We start from the raw sequence: 16976 nt of genomic DNA on the forward strand, positions 1-16976 counted from the left end.
TTTATCCTGCACATTTTGTGACAGTTATCTTCTTCACTGTGATCAATCTCTCAATAAAATGTCCTGGCAAAGCAGTACTAAGAAGTAAAAAAATATTGCTGTACACTGAAAACCAGTAACTGGATTCCAACTTCACAAAGATGTCTTTCAAAGCCAAGTTGCAATATGAATTACTGTAGAATAAGGTTATGCCGCTGGTATTTAATTGTACCTTTTGAAGAGCAATTACCATTAATCACTCATGCATCACTCACATAAGAAAGTTTGAAAAAAATGGAGTTTGACCACATATGATTATTTACTAGTATAGCCATCAACTCCTTTCTTCCTCCCACACATTAAAAGAATTGCACCTGAAAACTGTACACCAAAACAAATTCTCAGTTTAAAGCCCCCTTGGAATAGGTAATTTTGATTGAACATTTCTATCTTCACAACAGTTGCCTAGCAGGGAAACCAGAGATAAACAAAAAACTGTGTCATTACAAATTGAACAAGATCTTCTACACATAAAAAAACCCCTAAAGAATCAAGTAGGAAGCTGCAAACAGATCACCATATTACAAATTACATGACACTTCTTTTAGCCTTTCTCTGAAAATGAAGGATAAAGTAGGATGTCTACTATTAATACTCAAACTAAAGCCCACATTCTGCTCCTCTCCTTTATTGAAATGAACAACATTTATGCTAAATAAAGTGCTATATCAATGCATAAACTACATTGAATTCTTCTGCTAGCAAAATAATTAACTTTATAAGCAATTTGATTTAGGAAGCAGTCTAGGGTTTGTTTCTTTGGTTTAAGTGGTTGTTTGCTGTGGTTTTTTTAAAGAACAAAGCCCATGAAAGGAAGTTGAATAAATGTGCACAGAGACAGTTCATCAAAACTTTTTTGAGCCATCTAAAGAATTCTTAAAATAGCATTTGAAATATGCTCTGGAGAGTAGTCTGGAGACACCACCACACGAATTCATCCTCAATAATGTGGGGAAGTAGAGCATAAAAGACAGTTTATCCATAAGCTCAGTATAGTTAATAAATCATTAAAGTGGGTTTATGCACAAATAGCATTCATAAGTGAAACTGAAGGTATTTTAAAACTCTACATTCTTTCTATTTAGGTAGAAATACTACTAAAAACTGGAAAGATCAAGAGGGAACAAATACTTTACTCTTTTCACTCTCTTTTACACATTTCTAGCTAGCTATGCTCAAACAAGAGAATCCTAGAAAGACTTTGTCTGACTGATCTAGAAAAGCAACTCTTGCAGTAGCCATTTATTTAATTTGTATTTGGGATAAAAGTCTAACACAGAGTAAAAACACAGACAGAAAAAACCAACACAGAACCTACAGCAGTTTGTCTTTTCAGTATAGTATATTTCAAGTACTTGAATTCAAAAAATATTTTTGTATCTGAGATTGTTGGCAGGTGTCCTTTTAAACTTCAAATATTTCTGATGATTAAAAAGGTTAAAAAAAAAATCACATGTCAAACCATGTGATCAGTGTTTGTCTCAAATACGCAGCTTCACAAACTGACCTGTTTCAAAATATTTAGCAGTTCCCAGAAGAGAAGTTCAAGTTGCTGAGTCTTAAAATGCTTTTACCAAGTGATCAGTTCGAGTCATTAAGAGGTCAGATTCACTGTTAAAATTTTTGCTAGTTGTTTCAGCAGATTCAGTTCTTACATCAGTAATGCTAAATACATTAGGAGTCCTCTTAAGTCTATACTACAGTAAATATCAGAATTATGTTTCTACATTTTCTGTACAAACTCTGGTCCTGACTCAGGTTTATTTCATGGTTTCATTGGCACACTGTTGCTTTGCACCAGAGATTATTTTTCCTCTCTCCAATTTTGATGTACATTTCTTATTCTTTCCCCGAATTTAATGTACATTTCTTGTTCTTCCAATATGCAATTTTTACATCATCCCAAAGCAAAATTCCCTCTTCAACATCAGAAATTTTTCATGCCACTAATTTCCCTCTTTCATGCCAAATCAAGGCTTTGCATCCCACAGGATCCTACTTCCCTTTCACATCAGCTTGCATCATTACCTTTCTTTTAACCTGGGAGACATTCAGGCTATCAACATATTAAGCTACTAGAAAAAAAACCATAAGAAACGAACACAAACACAGCAAGAAGGCTGTGTGAGTAAAAGCTGACACAGTGGTATTATGCTGTAACAATTTTATAACTAATTCATTGGTGAAGAGAGAATAGCAAAAGACCACAGAAACTCTTTAAAGAGAACACTTGATCTCTTCTAGTTTTCTGTGAAAACAGACAGAATCTGGCACAGAATCTTGTGCTTTTCTCAGTATGTTACAAAGCCTATGAAGCAGCTACTGAAGTACAGCCTTTGTGAATACATCATTTCTGCATTAACACTCAACTCACTCCTGCACATGAAGTCTATAATGTCACTATAAATATTCACTGATGAATACCTTTCCTCCAACTTTAATGATCTCAGTTGAGCTGAAAACAATTTGCATGTTATTGCCCACTGCCCAAGCTAATTACCATAAACCACCTCCCAGAAATCCATTTATTATTTAACAACCAACTTTTCTGATTAGCACTCCCATTCAGCACAGTTGGAGCACTTGGGAGGTTCTTCACTTCTCATCTACAAGCACAGCATTTCATATTAAAATCCAGTTACTTGTCTCATGCCTCTTACAACTCAGCTTAATAGCAACTACAATCATTAAATGTCTTGGATGCTCCAGATACATAACAATAAATGTTCATTCCAATGGATGTCAGGTCATGGCTCATTCCCATTGAATGCCTTTAAATTAAATCTAAGAATATGTATTTTAGGGGCATAACAAGTAATTGCAATACATTTTCTTAGTCCTAACACTAATAAGACACAGTAGGGGAAAAAAAAAATAAATCAGGCTGCTAATGATCAATGTGTAAAAAGGATGGGAAACTGAGCCAAAGAAAACTGTTAACAACAGTAAGCAGCCAGGAATATATGCACGGTTGTATTACTCAAACATACAAACCCAAATCTTAATGAAACCGATTCAAAGGTATTACCATCTTAAGCTTTAATTTATTACTTAAAAAATATTCTTTTTATATAGAAGAACTAGTTCTGCAATATCTCTTGACCATTTGCAAAGCTTTTTGACAAACTTACATCCTTTGAAAGAGGTGCATAATTTAAAAAGTAGTATATACTTAATTGAAAAGATCTTCCCTATACATTTCCTGTGACAGCATTCAGTTATCTGTGGTCTGGGACAAACACTCATCTGTCTAGCCTTTACCTCAACTAACAGTAGCTTTGCAACTTGGAAATTCCTTCCCTTCAGTCCTTAAACCCTTTACCTTAACCTGTCAGTTAAGCACCAACCTACTGTAAAAGAGAAAAAACAGATCAGAAGCACTGGCAGGTAAAACGCAGAAGGGAGTGACACTTACCTCTTCTGGTAAAGTGATGATAAGATCAGCATCCACCTGGCCCACAATTCTTGAAAGGAAGTAACTGCTGCAAGCTGCAAGCACAGCTTTGTGAGCCCGAAATCGCTGATCTTCCACTAAAATTGTAACATCACAAAGAATATCTTGCTTTCTTTGATCATCAAGACTGAGGAGTACATTGGTACTGTGTACTGAAGATTCATATGCAAAAACCACACTGTTGTTCTCTCTTAGAGACATTCTGTATCACAAATGGTAGTGTAAGGCTCAGGGGAAAGCATGCTTCTGTGCTTCAAATCTGGGGGAACAAAAAGCCAAACTGTACACGTGAAAGTCACATCCAACAGGAACCTATCGATACTGAAATACAAGCAAGCTGTTAAACATGCAATGCCTGGTCTAATTCTTCTTCAGATTACTACTCAGTACTTCATACATGTTAATACATAAATACATGCTTGTGACCATCTGAAGTACCCAAACTTTAATATGTACATCTTCACATTGGTTTTGTAGTCTCACACACCAAAAAAGGGACTTCAGCAATAAAAGAACAGTTCTTTCCCAGGCATGTGATTCAGAGTCATAAATTTACCATAACACCTAGCAATTATCTAAGCTTTCATGTTTATGTAATCAGTATATTCTAACTTCAACAATATGAAAATGTAAAGAGAAATAAAACAGATGCATTAAATCAAAATTTACTGAAATACTAGGTGAGCTACTTCTGTTTACTGATTCACATAGTACAGACTAAAATATTTGTGTTCTGTCTTCTTTCAAAAGTATTTTGCCTGGTAAATGAACCAGGCATTGGTAAAACACTAATTTTCTCTCCAGTAGATTGGTGTTTTTGTTTTAAATTTAAATTTTCCACCTACCTTAATTCCCTATTACAGCCTTCTTTTCCCCTCTTCTGCTCTTTATTACTTGTCATGTTTGTTACAAGTTAGCTTTCCTAATGAATCACTATGATTCAAATCACATGACAATGGAATCTCACCACTTTTGTGACAGACCAAAGTTCTCAAATAACAGTATTCATTGGATAATAAACAACAGTAAAAGTTATACAATATTTATAACTTTGAAATAACTTCAAGACAGTTATATATTAGTTTATTCCTGAACTTCCTAGTATTTGCAAAAAAAAGAAGAGCTAGAGAGACGGCAGCTCTGCTAGAGAGTGTAAAATCTGACAGCATTTCCAAGTCTGATTTTTACAATGTATCCCTCTTTCGATTGAGCCCTTCCCATTAAAAGGAAGGAAAAAAAAGATTACTAAGAAGTGCCCTCACATCTAGAGCTTGATCAAGAAACCACAGTCAGATCTGGAACCATCCAGAAAGGAAAATATATTACTAATGAAAAGTTTTACCTCAACAAACCAAACATTTAGATTACACTTCACTAGTCACCCCAGAGTTTCTGTAACTGAGCACAGCTGTGGAGACTCAATTCAGCTGACACGGGACTACCCCATCATCCTATTGCTCAACAGAGGTTGTAACCATCTGCCAGCTCCCAACAACAATAAAACTGTAACCAATGTAAATCCTCAAGTTCCAAATGTGGGAAACTTTCACAACATGGGGAGGGCGGAGGACATGGGCACATTTAAATACACTGTGGAAAAAAACCCAAAACACTCAGACTGCCAACTATGCTCCTGGTTACTCACCACTCAACCTATTTTCATGACACATAGACATTTTTAGTGAACTTTTGAACAGAAAGAGGGAAGAAAAAGATCCATTTCCAATGGAAATAGTAACACTGCACCAGTTTGGATCCTGGTAAAGTGTATAGCATCAGAATTACCTGCCCTTCCCATTTCCTTATGGAACACTGCACGCTCAACTTCGCCAACAAAATGTACAAATGTATTGTGAAAATGAAAGTTGAGGAAAAAACCCCAAAAGTTACACAACTGTGAGCTTTCCCCACTGAGAAGTGGCAGGGGAAAGTCCTATATACCATACACTGTTAACCACAAAGGGCTTGTTTTTGGTAGGAAACAGTTTAAGTGTTTTCATATACTTTATAACAAGATTCATTAACTTAGGAAATACTTAATTTCCAATCAATTTAAATGTGATTAATTCCCCATGAAACTGCTATTCATGACATTCTATTCTTACAAGAGCTTATGAGAAGTAAGCAGTGCAATATAAATTATATATTTCTCATTTGTTTGCTCCATAGCCATAACTTATCATATTCCTCAGATATTACAGCACACACAGTTTAACAAGCTCTGTATTTGTTACAAGAAGGTAAAAAAAAAACACAGCAAAAAGGAACAGGACAAAATGAAAAAGCTGAAGACTAAATCCAGGGTGGTGGGGAACACAGGGAAATACTATAGATGAGAACACATTTTGGGTGAACACCTCGGCAAAACTTGAGGGAGATTACAGCTACAGACAAGTCTTTAAATGTCTTTTAAGAAAGAACTCTCAGACAGATAACACATGTATCATATATGCTGCTTTTGGTTTTTCCCTTGTAATCAGTTCCAATATTCAATTCAGTTCATTACACTTCCACAGCATGGAAGGCTAAAAGGAATACTAGTTCCTTTTAGCAATGTATGCAGAGAACACTCAGCCCTCCTTCTCACTTATCTTCACAAGGCACGCACCATGTTTTCAAAACAGCTTGTGGAGTACTTGAAACACTGATAGAGAGCTTCCAATGTTGCAGCTGCCCAAAAAAAACCCCTAAAAAGCAGCTTTCAGCAGTCAAACACCACCTTCTGTTACTTGAAAAGTAAATTAAATATTTAGTTTGAGCATAACTCAATTTAACACGTTACTCTGAGAGAATGTTGTACTTCCTAATGTGAAGATTTCATCAGCCAAGTTACGTTCCTGCTATATTTAAACAGAACGAAAAGTTTTTTGAGGCATTCATAATATATAATGCAGCATTTAATAAGCATTTCAAATTTTAAATGAACCTTTAAAAAAAGACCCAAAAACTCCCCACCTCTGCACTACAATCAAACATGAAATTTCTCAGTCTTCTTTGTAAAATCTAATTACTGTCATACAAGGTAAAAAGAAATCAAAAGGAAAAGAACCAGAAAACTGAAAGTGCTGGTGAGAACAAAAAGCATCAAACAGGAAAGGGAAAATGTAACCATTGTAAAAAGCTGTAACACTTAAGAGAAGTAACATTACTACATTTATGATAGTACCTGTCATGACAGCCAACTAGATTTTCCACTGCAGTGAGTACAAAATAACTTGCCTATAACTAGATATTTTTATAGACATATCCACAACAAGAATACTTACTGTTACATCAAAAAGTACATCTCTTCTGTAAACTGTTTAATTTCTCTTCTACCCTAACTGTTCTTCTAGAACACTGAGAATTCTTAAAATTAGTTTTATCTATGGATGGATGGACAAAAGATGGGGAAAGGTATGAAGCAGAGAAAACAATTCAATAATGCTTTTTAAAGAAGTTTTATAAAACTTAAAAGCTCATGCTGCAACTGTCCTATAAGGACAGGCCCTTCTGGGCTTTTTTTGTCCATTTTACATAATTTAATTTTCTATAAATATTATTTATCAGATTTTTTCCACTCTCAGATAATTCATATGTAAGCAGCAACAAATTACTAAGGAAAACTGACACTACAAATAAGACTAATTATTTCCTTGTAAACCATCCTAAAACTCCTCTTCTGTCATACTATTTTTATTTTAAAAATAACATTTAAGTAAAGAAAACTAAGAGTAGGCACAAGTAACTTGTAAAAGTATTCCAAAATTCAGCAGATAACTATACATCTAAATCACTTTTCACTAAGTGAGTGCCAACAACCACATGATGGAATGCAAAAGATTCTAAAAAACCCCCCAAACATGCAAGAATATTCATTAAGATATTTGTTACATCCACTACCATCAAAAATATGGGAAGCCCAAAAAGATCTTCCAAAACTTAAAACAGTCCTTACAGTAGAGGTTGAAAGGATTAGAGAAGAAACAACATGAAAGCTCAGTAACTACAAATAATCCTCAGTTAATGGAAGAAAACTAGTACTGCGAGTACAAGAGCGTTCCTCAAATTCCTCTCACCTGGAACTCTGCACACCTAATAACCTCATACTCTTGAGAAGAGGCACAGAAATGAAAAAAAATAAAGTGAACATAAACACACACTAGTATAAAAACCACATAAACACATGCAATTCAATCAACACAACCAAGCATGCTAATATGAAGTTTCCATTCTTCATCAGTGATTTTGAGATAAATAACATTTTGCCTAAGGACATTCATTCATGACACCTTCTAAGCACTGGCTATAAAACTTTATTCTGCTTTACTGAAGAGAAGTAACTCAATTTTTTTTTCTCTGTACTAGCATACAGTTGTGGAAACTATGCCCAACAGTCCCGTAAAATTACTGCATCTTCCATAAATGTAAACATCTCCACATCCAATTGACTAGATATATACATAGTTATTTTCAAAGAACATATAAAATACTTAATGAAAATCAGTACTGCAAACACATTTAAAAAAAGAATACAGATTTGCTTAAGTACACAGTATAGAGACCAGAGCAAGAAGCCTATCAAGACTCATTGTCAAATACAGATCTCATCCAAGGCTCATTTTTCTCATGCCTTTAAAGAAAAAAAAAAAAAGAACTATATATTCCAGAGATGATAATGAAGTAAAGCTAAAAAAACCTGTAGTTGCTACATTACAGAAGAAAAATAGTAACAAAAGAGGTAACACTTGAGGAATATGGCTAGTGCAGGCAGAGTGTAAGAGCAGGAATACAGTAGCAGGACAGTACTCACAGCAGTGTGGTGTATTTCTCATCCACACACATACAAATCTGGCACAAGGTAGATAAATTTTCATGCCCAGCAGTACCACTGCACCCAACATCCTGTGGTCAAAAAGTGTTCTGCGATTGTTGAAGGAAGCTGTAAAGCACCAAGCTGTCACCAAAGCTGACCAAGGCATGCAGAGAAACCAGTTTACCTGCAAAAAGAACTGCCTGATCTTTAAATATTGTGTCTTACCCCAATAAGACCTAGAATCCAACCAGAGAATGCAAACAGTGCAGGCTATCTGTGGTGAGTTACCAGTGGCACCATGGTGCTGTTTTTTTTTGGTGTTGAATTATGCTAAAACCAGCCTGGTTCTCCAAACTCCAAACACACATCCTGCTTTTTGTAGTTGGATGTCACAGATAAGCTGGTAGCTGGCCTGTAAACTTGTGCCTAGCAATCAATCACTTTATACTACACAAGTCCAGTCCCCTTTCCTACAGTCAGGTTCTTCTTACTTTACACCCTTCTTGGGGTGTATGTGTGGAGATTCCTCCCTTGAGTGGGGATGCCCTCCAAAGGTACTCTTCAAGGCTGAGCAAAAGAGATCTCCCCTCAAGCACTGGTATGGGTAGGTTACATAAAATCTCTACTTAACAGTTATTTCTTTTTGCTAGCTTTAATATTATTGCTTTAATATAGTGCACTATCTTATATCACACTACTGGTAGTTTTAGCATTTATATCGTATAGTAAAAAATTCTGATTAAGATCTTTTGTCTGATCATTTGTAATAATAAATGATTCATTTTATATAAATATTCTCATTTTGCCAATCATTAAAACCTGTAGGACAAAAGTGGTTCAATCACACCTCTGTAATTCCTTAAATTTAAACATTTGACACAAATCTGTGGCTGATTAGATTCAGCCACACTTAGACTCCTCTCTGAGGAGAAGTTTAGAAAGCAAGGGAGTCCTTTCTGCACCTCGTGACTCAACAGCAGGGCTTTTTTTAATAAATTTTGCCTAAGCCTTCCACTCCCACCCAAGACAAACTGGTGTAGTCAGCAGGATGGCAAATTTTGAGAAGCAGACAAAAAGCTTAACAAAATTTTTATGGACGCACAACATTGCTGAAAAGAAATCAGGGACCTGGTAAAAGAAAAAAAAAACCTGGTAAGGGAAAAGGTTTCACAACTGAATTGCCAGAAAGCTGAAGCTGTAGAGAAAGGAGATAAGCTAATTCAATCTTTGTTTAATTTGGCTGAATCTTTGGCTGAAAACTTGAGAAACCTGTTCAACAGGTTGTCTCTTAAATTCAGACAATACATACTCCTGGAAAGTTCTGTACTGCATTTCACAAAAAATGCTATATACTTTTGAATAACATACATAAATATAGAAATCACGTATTATATAAATAATACATAAATTTTTATATGATATAGTAAAGTCACAATAATAGAACCAGTAAAAGCTTTTTACAATCAGTCTTCCTAGTAAACCACTCCTGAAAATCCGAATTTGACATAGTACCACTTTCTCAAGTATTTAATGCAGAGAAGTAACCTTTACTACACAAAGGACAGCAAAACACACAACGTATGGATACTGACAGTGTTCAGTATGAGCATTTGCTTTTTTTTTGTGCTGTTGAGCCCAAACTTCACAATCTGTCATCATTAATAAGTCCTGGTTGAAAATAGCTGATAACACAGAAATCCCATTCAAGGGGGAAAGTTATACAGCTAACAAGAAGCAACAGCAATGAGATGCAGTTGTCAAGACAAAATTCAGAACATTAGAAAAATAAAGCAACTGTAATATTATTAGTCAAAATAGTATTAACTCAAACATTAACACCAGCAACAACTATCCCAAATTATTATCACTTATCCAGATGTCCACCGGACAACAATCAAAGAATTCCAGCTTTGCTTTGGAGAATTTCTAAAACATGAATGCTTTGTCCAAAATATTTTATTAATAATTAATGCCAAACATACAAGATCATAAAAATCAATCTAAATACATAAAGCTTACTATTAATTAACTGCATTGAATAATAGTAAGAACTTCTTTAAACTTTGAATGAAGACAGACAGAATATCTTGTATTTTGCATCAATGTTAGGAAATCTCCCAAAATGCCATATAGTTTACTACTAAGCATTCTGCTAACTTAGAAAATGAGTCAGGTAACACCAATTCTGTATGCTTATAGCTGGTTTATTGTATACTTGCATCACTGTTTCTGAACAAAGACCATAAAAGTAACAGCTGAAGGTGTTCCTGTCTGCCTATAACAGCTGCCAGGACCTTTACCACAGAATAACATACATTAATTCAGCTAACAGAGGTAAATTTAGAATCCTCAAACACCACAAAACCAAAAGGTTGAGATTTCAGCATACAAAGGGGTATGATTTACATCTAAGGAGAGTGTTTTGAACATTGGTTCAGCTGATGCTGGAATGATCTGCATTAGAAGAAAATTCACAACTAAAAAGAATGAATGAGTCACAGAAATGAGCTCCATGAGCTCTGAGACTCTGAGGCAAACAGCCAAAGAATAATAAAATGGCCCTTAAAACCGGATACAGATTTGAGAGTGCAATTTGCTGTCCCTTCCGCTTCTATTTACATTATGATACCTGTGGTTTGTGTACAGTTTTACCAAAATGCTTTTTGAACATTCTGAGTTTGAATGTTTCAAGTGTCCTTAAAAATATGAAATCAGAACACAGAAACCCATGGAAATCAATAATGGTCATGCCTCTATTACTTTGAAGGCTTACACTTTCAGGAAAAACATAGCTGATTATAACTTACAGTCTTAACACTTGGCACTAAATCCAAGGACCTGGAAAACAAAAGCCAGCATCTAATGGTCACCAAGATACAATGGGAACCCCAAATTCAGAGGTAGCATTCATCCCTAAATTTCCTCCTCACACATCAAAGTTTATCTTCCAAATCCTTTTTTCCCCCTCCAAACTACAGGTTTTTGGAGACAGCAGATGGAAGAGCAGCGTAGACTGGAGAAGGTTTTGATACAGAAATTGTTTGATACTCTTTCTCTCCTCCTGGAAAGCTGAGAACCAGCCACTCCAGGAAGCTGAGCAGAGCTGGTTCTGCCATCCAGCAGGACCTCACTGTGCCTCTGTGACCAGGACCAGTAATCTCCTCATCACCAGATGAACTTTGAAGAAAGGACTCATCCTAACGCACCCAGATTCAATCAAGTCCAGCATCCAAACCTAAAAATTGCCTTTCAAAGACTCACTGTCAAATAAAACACAGGAGTCTACCTTGTTACCATCAACAGTTAACATGCCTAAGAGCAAGTGGGGCAATAAACCAGAAAAAAAAAAAAATTGACCTGTGGTCCTTCTGTCTTAAGCTCCACTAAGACAGCCATGGTACTAGCAAGAACCAAGCAAAACCACATCAGCTACAGGAGTTACATCCTGTGAGGTCACTGCTTTCTCTTAAAGAGCAACAGCCTCTTATTTTCCATCAACAAATAAATCCTTTTCCGATATCCTATGAAGAAGAGCTAACCTTTAATTCCTGGACTCCTATATCAGTTGTGCAGCCCTACTATGCAAATCAACTCAGTCTACACACATTTGGTTTTTTTTTTGATCTTCACCTACCATAAACTTCCTGTATGAGATCCAGTCAAAAGTTACCCAAATTACTAAAAATGTAAACAAACCCCTGCTCCTTAGACTTTATTTTGTGAACAAGCATCCACTAATGCCACACTGGATATCAATCCTCTGTAGCAAGCACAGTCACAATGACACATCACAATGTCACTTGTACACAGGTAAAGTTCTGAAATAAGAGAGAGTACAGTGCAAAGCTCCCCTTTGTAGTAGCTGCAGAACATGGGCAGGACACCCCTTGGCTGTCACTGCTATCCGAGCTGAACTTGGATATCCGGATGTAAATTCAGTTGTGCTCACTATCAGGATAAAACTAGCAAGATTAATTTATCACCTAGCAAACAACAAAGGTCTGTTCAGTTATCACCGTGCTTTTAATGCATCTGTATTCTTGGAACACTTTAAATTCTTGAATAGTTGGAAAAGAGACAATTGTAGATCCCCAAAAATACAGCTTGGAGAAAACACCCCCGTTGCTATCCCTAACTCTTACGCTGACCTATTGAGTAAGTTGCAGCACGTCACTCATGTCTCTCAATTCTCTTATGGTTGACACATTTACTTTAGCCTACAAAAAAATTTCTGTCATCCGCAGATGTGAAGTCCAAAGGGACAACTATCATTTAGATAGTCTGTCACAAGACAGTTTAGATAAGAGACAGTTTATTCAAAATACACTGCACAGGCTTTTTTTCCTAAAGTTTTATCTCTCTGTCCTTGCCCCCCAGCTCTCTCTCCTTTTAAGGAAATAGTTACATTACAGACAAAAGCCTACAGCAATTAATAGCTGCTGATTCACATTATGCTGACAAAGAATGAACAAGCGTTTTGGTGTTCATGCTCATTGCTTCTTCATCTTTAGTTCAAAAAGACTGTAACAGAAAAAAAAGTGATAAAAAAGCAAAAACTAAGCTTTGCTGCCCAGAGAGCAATGCTTTCTCTTTCAGAAAAAAGTACATTTAATCTTCAGATATTAGCACACTCATAATTCTAAATTGTATTCTTTATTTATCATCCAGTCTAACACCTGGATGATATTGCTCACAGCTTAATTACACAAATGAGCCTTTCAAAAATTATCAGGCTGTATTTTTGTAACATAATTCTTACCATAGCATTTGGACTCTTGTCAAGTCACAAGCTAGTATAAAAAAGAATCACAGGAAGTCTGGCAAGTTTAAAGTCTTCTCTGAGAGTCTTAATTTGTTTTCCAGGTTTTAAGCCTGAATATATACTTTTTAAAAAAAATATTTGCAAGCTGTATGAGAACTCGGGACGTGGGAGGGACTTGGGGGGCTGGAACCTGAGCATACAAGACTCCAGAAGCTGTGACTTTAAACGGGGGAAAAAAAATTGATACCATGTAACAACAGATTTCCCACAGAACAGAAGTCTGAAAAGTTTCCCTCAGAGGATGACACAAAGTAGTCCATGTCAAAGCAAAAATAAACAAAAATTACTACTCTGCAGTTTACCATTATTTTAGACAACTAATAGTTTAATTTTTGGATCAGGGCTGAAAATCATGGTGTGGGATTTGGTTTGTTCACTGCTAGAAAATGAAATAGGCATGAGGAGATTTCAGAGACTCCTTTGCAGCAAAATTCCAGTACTTATAGCCCTTCGTATTCAAAGCAAGTTACTCTGCAAAGATAACAACAATGCTCTGACTTCAGAAAGACCTTTAAAAAGAACTCAAAGCACTTAACAACAACAAAAATAACCACAAACATAACACTCAAAAAACATAAGTAAAAACTGGTTTTATTTTTTCTTAAATAAGAACCAGGTTAGATAATAAAATATTCACTTAGGATGAGAAAAGCACGCACAACTAAAATCTACTCTCAGCTCCTGCCTTTTCTCAGAGGACAAACACCTTTGCATTTAGAGCTACATATTCTACTCTTTGCCACAGTTAAACAAACCACACAAATTATCTTGATTTAATAACTGTCATAAGCCTTTACAAGTATGTACGTCAAAATATTTATGATGAATACCAAATTAACCATCTGTGGTTCTAACGTATTTTACTCTAACTTAGAAGGACACAAGAAAGAACCTGTGAAAACTGAGAAGCAGTTATACTGGCAAATCAAAGAAAATATGGTTTGGAAATTATATTTAGAATCTCGTTTCTGGTATTATCTGTTTAACTCTGATTTGTTTCCACAACTGCCCTTCACAATATGTGAAACTGAAAAAAAGCCTGCAGATATTTTAGACATAAATCAGAAAGAATTTCAGAAACATTTCTATGAAAACAGAACAGCACAGATTCATCAGAACTGACAGTATTTATATAACAATAAAGAAAAGAAAAAATGTGCAGAAAACCAGACTTCAAATAGTAAGGCTAGTAAAGGTCTCTGACAAATCACCTAAAGCTGTGTTTCAGTCTTCCCATCATTTCCTATCTGACACACAATGTCAAGAGACATGGTCATACTAGCTGAGCTGTGAATAAGCATTTTTGGGATGGTACCACATTAAAATACTGATATCCAAAATCTGGGGCACCCAAACTCTGAAGGATGTGGATCTTCTGGAGCGAGTCCAGAGGAGGCCACGAAGATGCTCTGAGGGCTGAAGCCCCTCTGCTATGGAGACAGGCTGAGAGAGCTGGTTGTTCAGCCTGGAGAAGAGAAGACCCCAGAGTGAGCCTAAAGGGGCTCCAAGAGAGCTGGAGAAGAACCTAAGACAAGGGCACAGAGTGACAGGACACAGGGCAATGCTTCCCACTGACAGAGGGGAGGGTCAGCTATTAGGAAGAAATTCTTTCCTGTGAGGGTGGTCAGGCCTGGCACAGGTTGCCCAGAGAAGCTCTGGCTGCCCCACCACTGGAACTGTCCAAGGCCAGGTTGGACAAGGCTTGAAGCAACCTGGACTAGTGGAAGGTGTCCTTACCTATGGCAGGGGAGTTGGAACTAGGTGATCTTTAAGGTCCCTTCCAAGCCAAACTACTCTAGGATTTTGTGATTCAATGACCTTAAAAGAAATGTAAACAGGGAGTGCAAATGGCATATACTTACTTATCAAAGTATTTGACAATGGGCCAAGACTGGAATCCAAACACCTACAAACATTATGTTGACAGTTCAAACGGAGTCATTCACAAACAAAATATCTCAACACGATTCTAAAGATTAATTGAATATTCTTTAAGACACAGGCTCACATTTAAAGACATTTTGAGTTACTGATACCCTAGGCTACACCTCTTCCACTCTCCAAAGTACGCCTAATGATTAAACTCAATTGATATGTATTTCCCCAGTGCTTCTAAAGTCAATTTACCCCTCATAGCACACTTCCCCCTTTTTAAAGCTTCAGTAGCTTATAGGTCAGTTGAGCCTTATTCTAACCAGCTAACTCACATTTATACAAAATACAACACTTTCCCTTTGTATTACTTAACAATGCCAAAACTGCCTTCCACCCTTAAAAGGGCATTAACTGAAAAGAACTGCATATGGAGATGGAGTGACTTTTGTGATATAGCCTATGATTTGTTACAGCAAAGTAAGCCTTTCTATTGCTTTTTTTCCCCTCTCCAGGCTGCTTATCTCTGAACCAGAGGTGGGGGCAGGGAAAGCTGCAGGTGGGTCCTCACACCTCATCCCCACTGTGGTCATACTGGGCTGAATTAATACAACTTAATGATTGTTTCAGCAGTTAATTTTGGTTCACTCAAGGTTTTGCTCCTACCCACATTTGCATCAACTAACATGGTATCTATGTTTAACCATGGATAGCATATAAACAGGACTTACATTATAAATACCACAAAGGTTTTTCCTACCCCCCATGAAACTTCCAGCGATCGAATTCTAGGGGACAATTAAAATGCCAGCACTCAGACACAAATATGAACCCTCTGACTGATCTAACACTCCTTTCCCCCCCCACACCCCAGCATGCTCGATGCAGGGAGAAAGACAACTATGATTAAAAGGAAATTTACAAAGAATTCACACAACCACTTTGATTATCAAGACTTGGAAGGTGGGGATGACATGACAAGGAGACTTGTTCAGCTATGTTTCCCTAAACCATAGGGCAGAGTTACTTGGGACTCGAGCAACTCATGTGCAAAGACATGTTTATTCTACACCTAACAAGAGTGCCACCTGATCCAAAGAATCAGGTAAAGGGTATGGGTTTTAATACTAGACCATTCTTATTTAAACACGACTTTATTACTCTTCAAAATATCCTTTGCGTAAGAATTTTAGAACCTATTAAAAGCAAGTAAACATTTAACACACTAAGATCTTGCATATTATTGCATATAAACCACTCAAAGATACAGCTGATGGAAGTTAAACTTCCACATTAGCACTTTGGTTAGAATCAGGAGTGTGCTAATGAAGCAAACTTCCCACACATCCCACTTACTATGCTTTTGTTCACTTCACAAGGCACATCCAGATAATAAGAGTAAATTCTTTTTTAGAATAAATTGGGAAATGTACTCTAGATGTTCTAAAGAATTCCAAATCTCAAGGTATTCAGCAGTCACCACGAAGGAAGCCCTTCTGAAAAATAAATGAAGTGGATATTCTGTTTTCAGCAACAACTGCTTCTCTCTGCAAATCTGCCTATTTTGGGCCTCATTGCTTGCTAGGGTACACACAAACTTACTTGCATGTGTTAGGTCATGCCATTTAAGTCACCTTTAAAGTTAAACTCATATTAAAAATCATATTCCATGGTTTATTTTAGATGCTTTAATTCAGACTCACCATGTTGACAGGAATATACTCCTTCATTTTCTTTGCAGTGCAGTATAATACTCAAAATTGGACTCTGTATACTAGAGCATTCAGAGTGCTGCATAACCTTAATTTACAATGTTTCTGGATTGCAATTATTCCATTACTACAGCCAATGTTTTTCACACACAGAAAAACTGCCTTCCTAAAGTGCCTCAAATTAATGTGTCTGTCAAAAAATACTGTACATACAGTTATCTTTACTGCTAGAACATTTTCTCTGTCCTTTTTAAATCCAACAAGCATTTGGAGAACCGAGTT

The 16976-nt window shown here is 36.4% G+C and overlaps 1 protein-coding gene across 2 annotated transcripts in view; it reads right to left on the reverse strand.

Annotated features, from left to right (window-relative positions):
• The window catches only part of BACH1 (BTB domain and CNC homolog 1), a 30012-nt gene that overhangs the window by 12138 nt on the left and 898 nt on the right, over positions 1–16976 (reverse strand). Inside the window, exons 2-3 of one of the 2 annotated variants that reach the window (XM_051781137.1) lie at positions 14973–15016; positions 3455–3752 (exon numbers count right to left, since the gene is read on the reverse strand). In XM_051781137.1, coding sequence (XP_051637097.1) covers positions 3455–3694 — 240 coding nt within the window. In that variant the 5' untranslated portion in view covers positions 3695–3752; positions 14973–15016. The remainder of the gene's footprint in view (positions 1–3454; positions 3753–14972; positions 15017–16976) is intronic. The other variant, XM_051781136.1, reaches the window with a different exon arrangement.

Source organism: Manacus candei, unplaced genomic scaffold (genome assembly GCF_025592945.1).
Source record: "Manacus candei isolate 608988 ecotype Guabito, Panama unplaced genomic scaffold, ASM2559294v1 h1tg000014l, whole genome shotgun sequence".
Classification (NCBI taxonomy): domain Eukaryota; kingdom Metazoa; phylum Chordata; class Aves; order Passeriformes; family Pipridae; genus Manacus; species Manacus candei.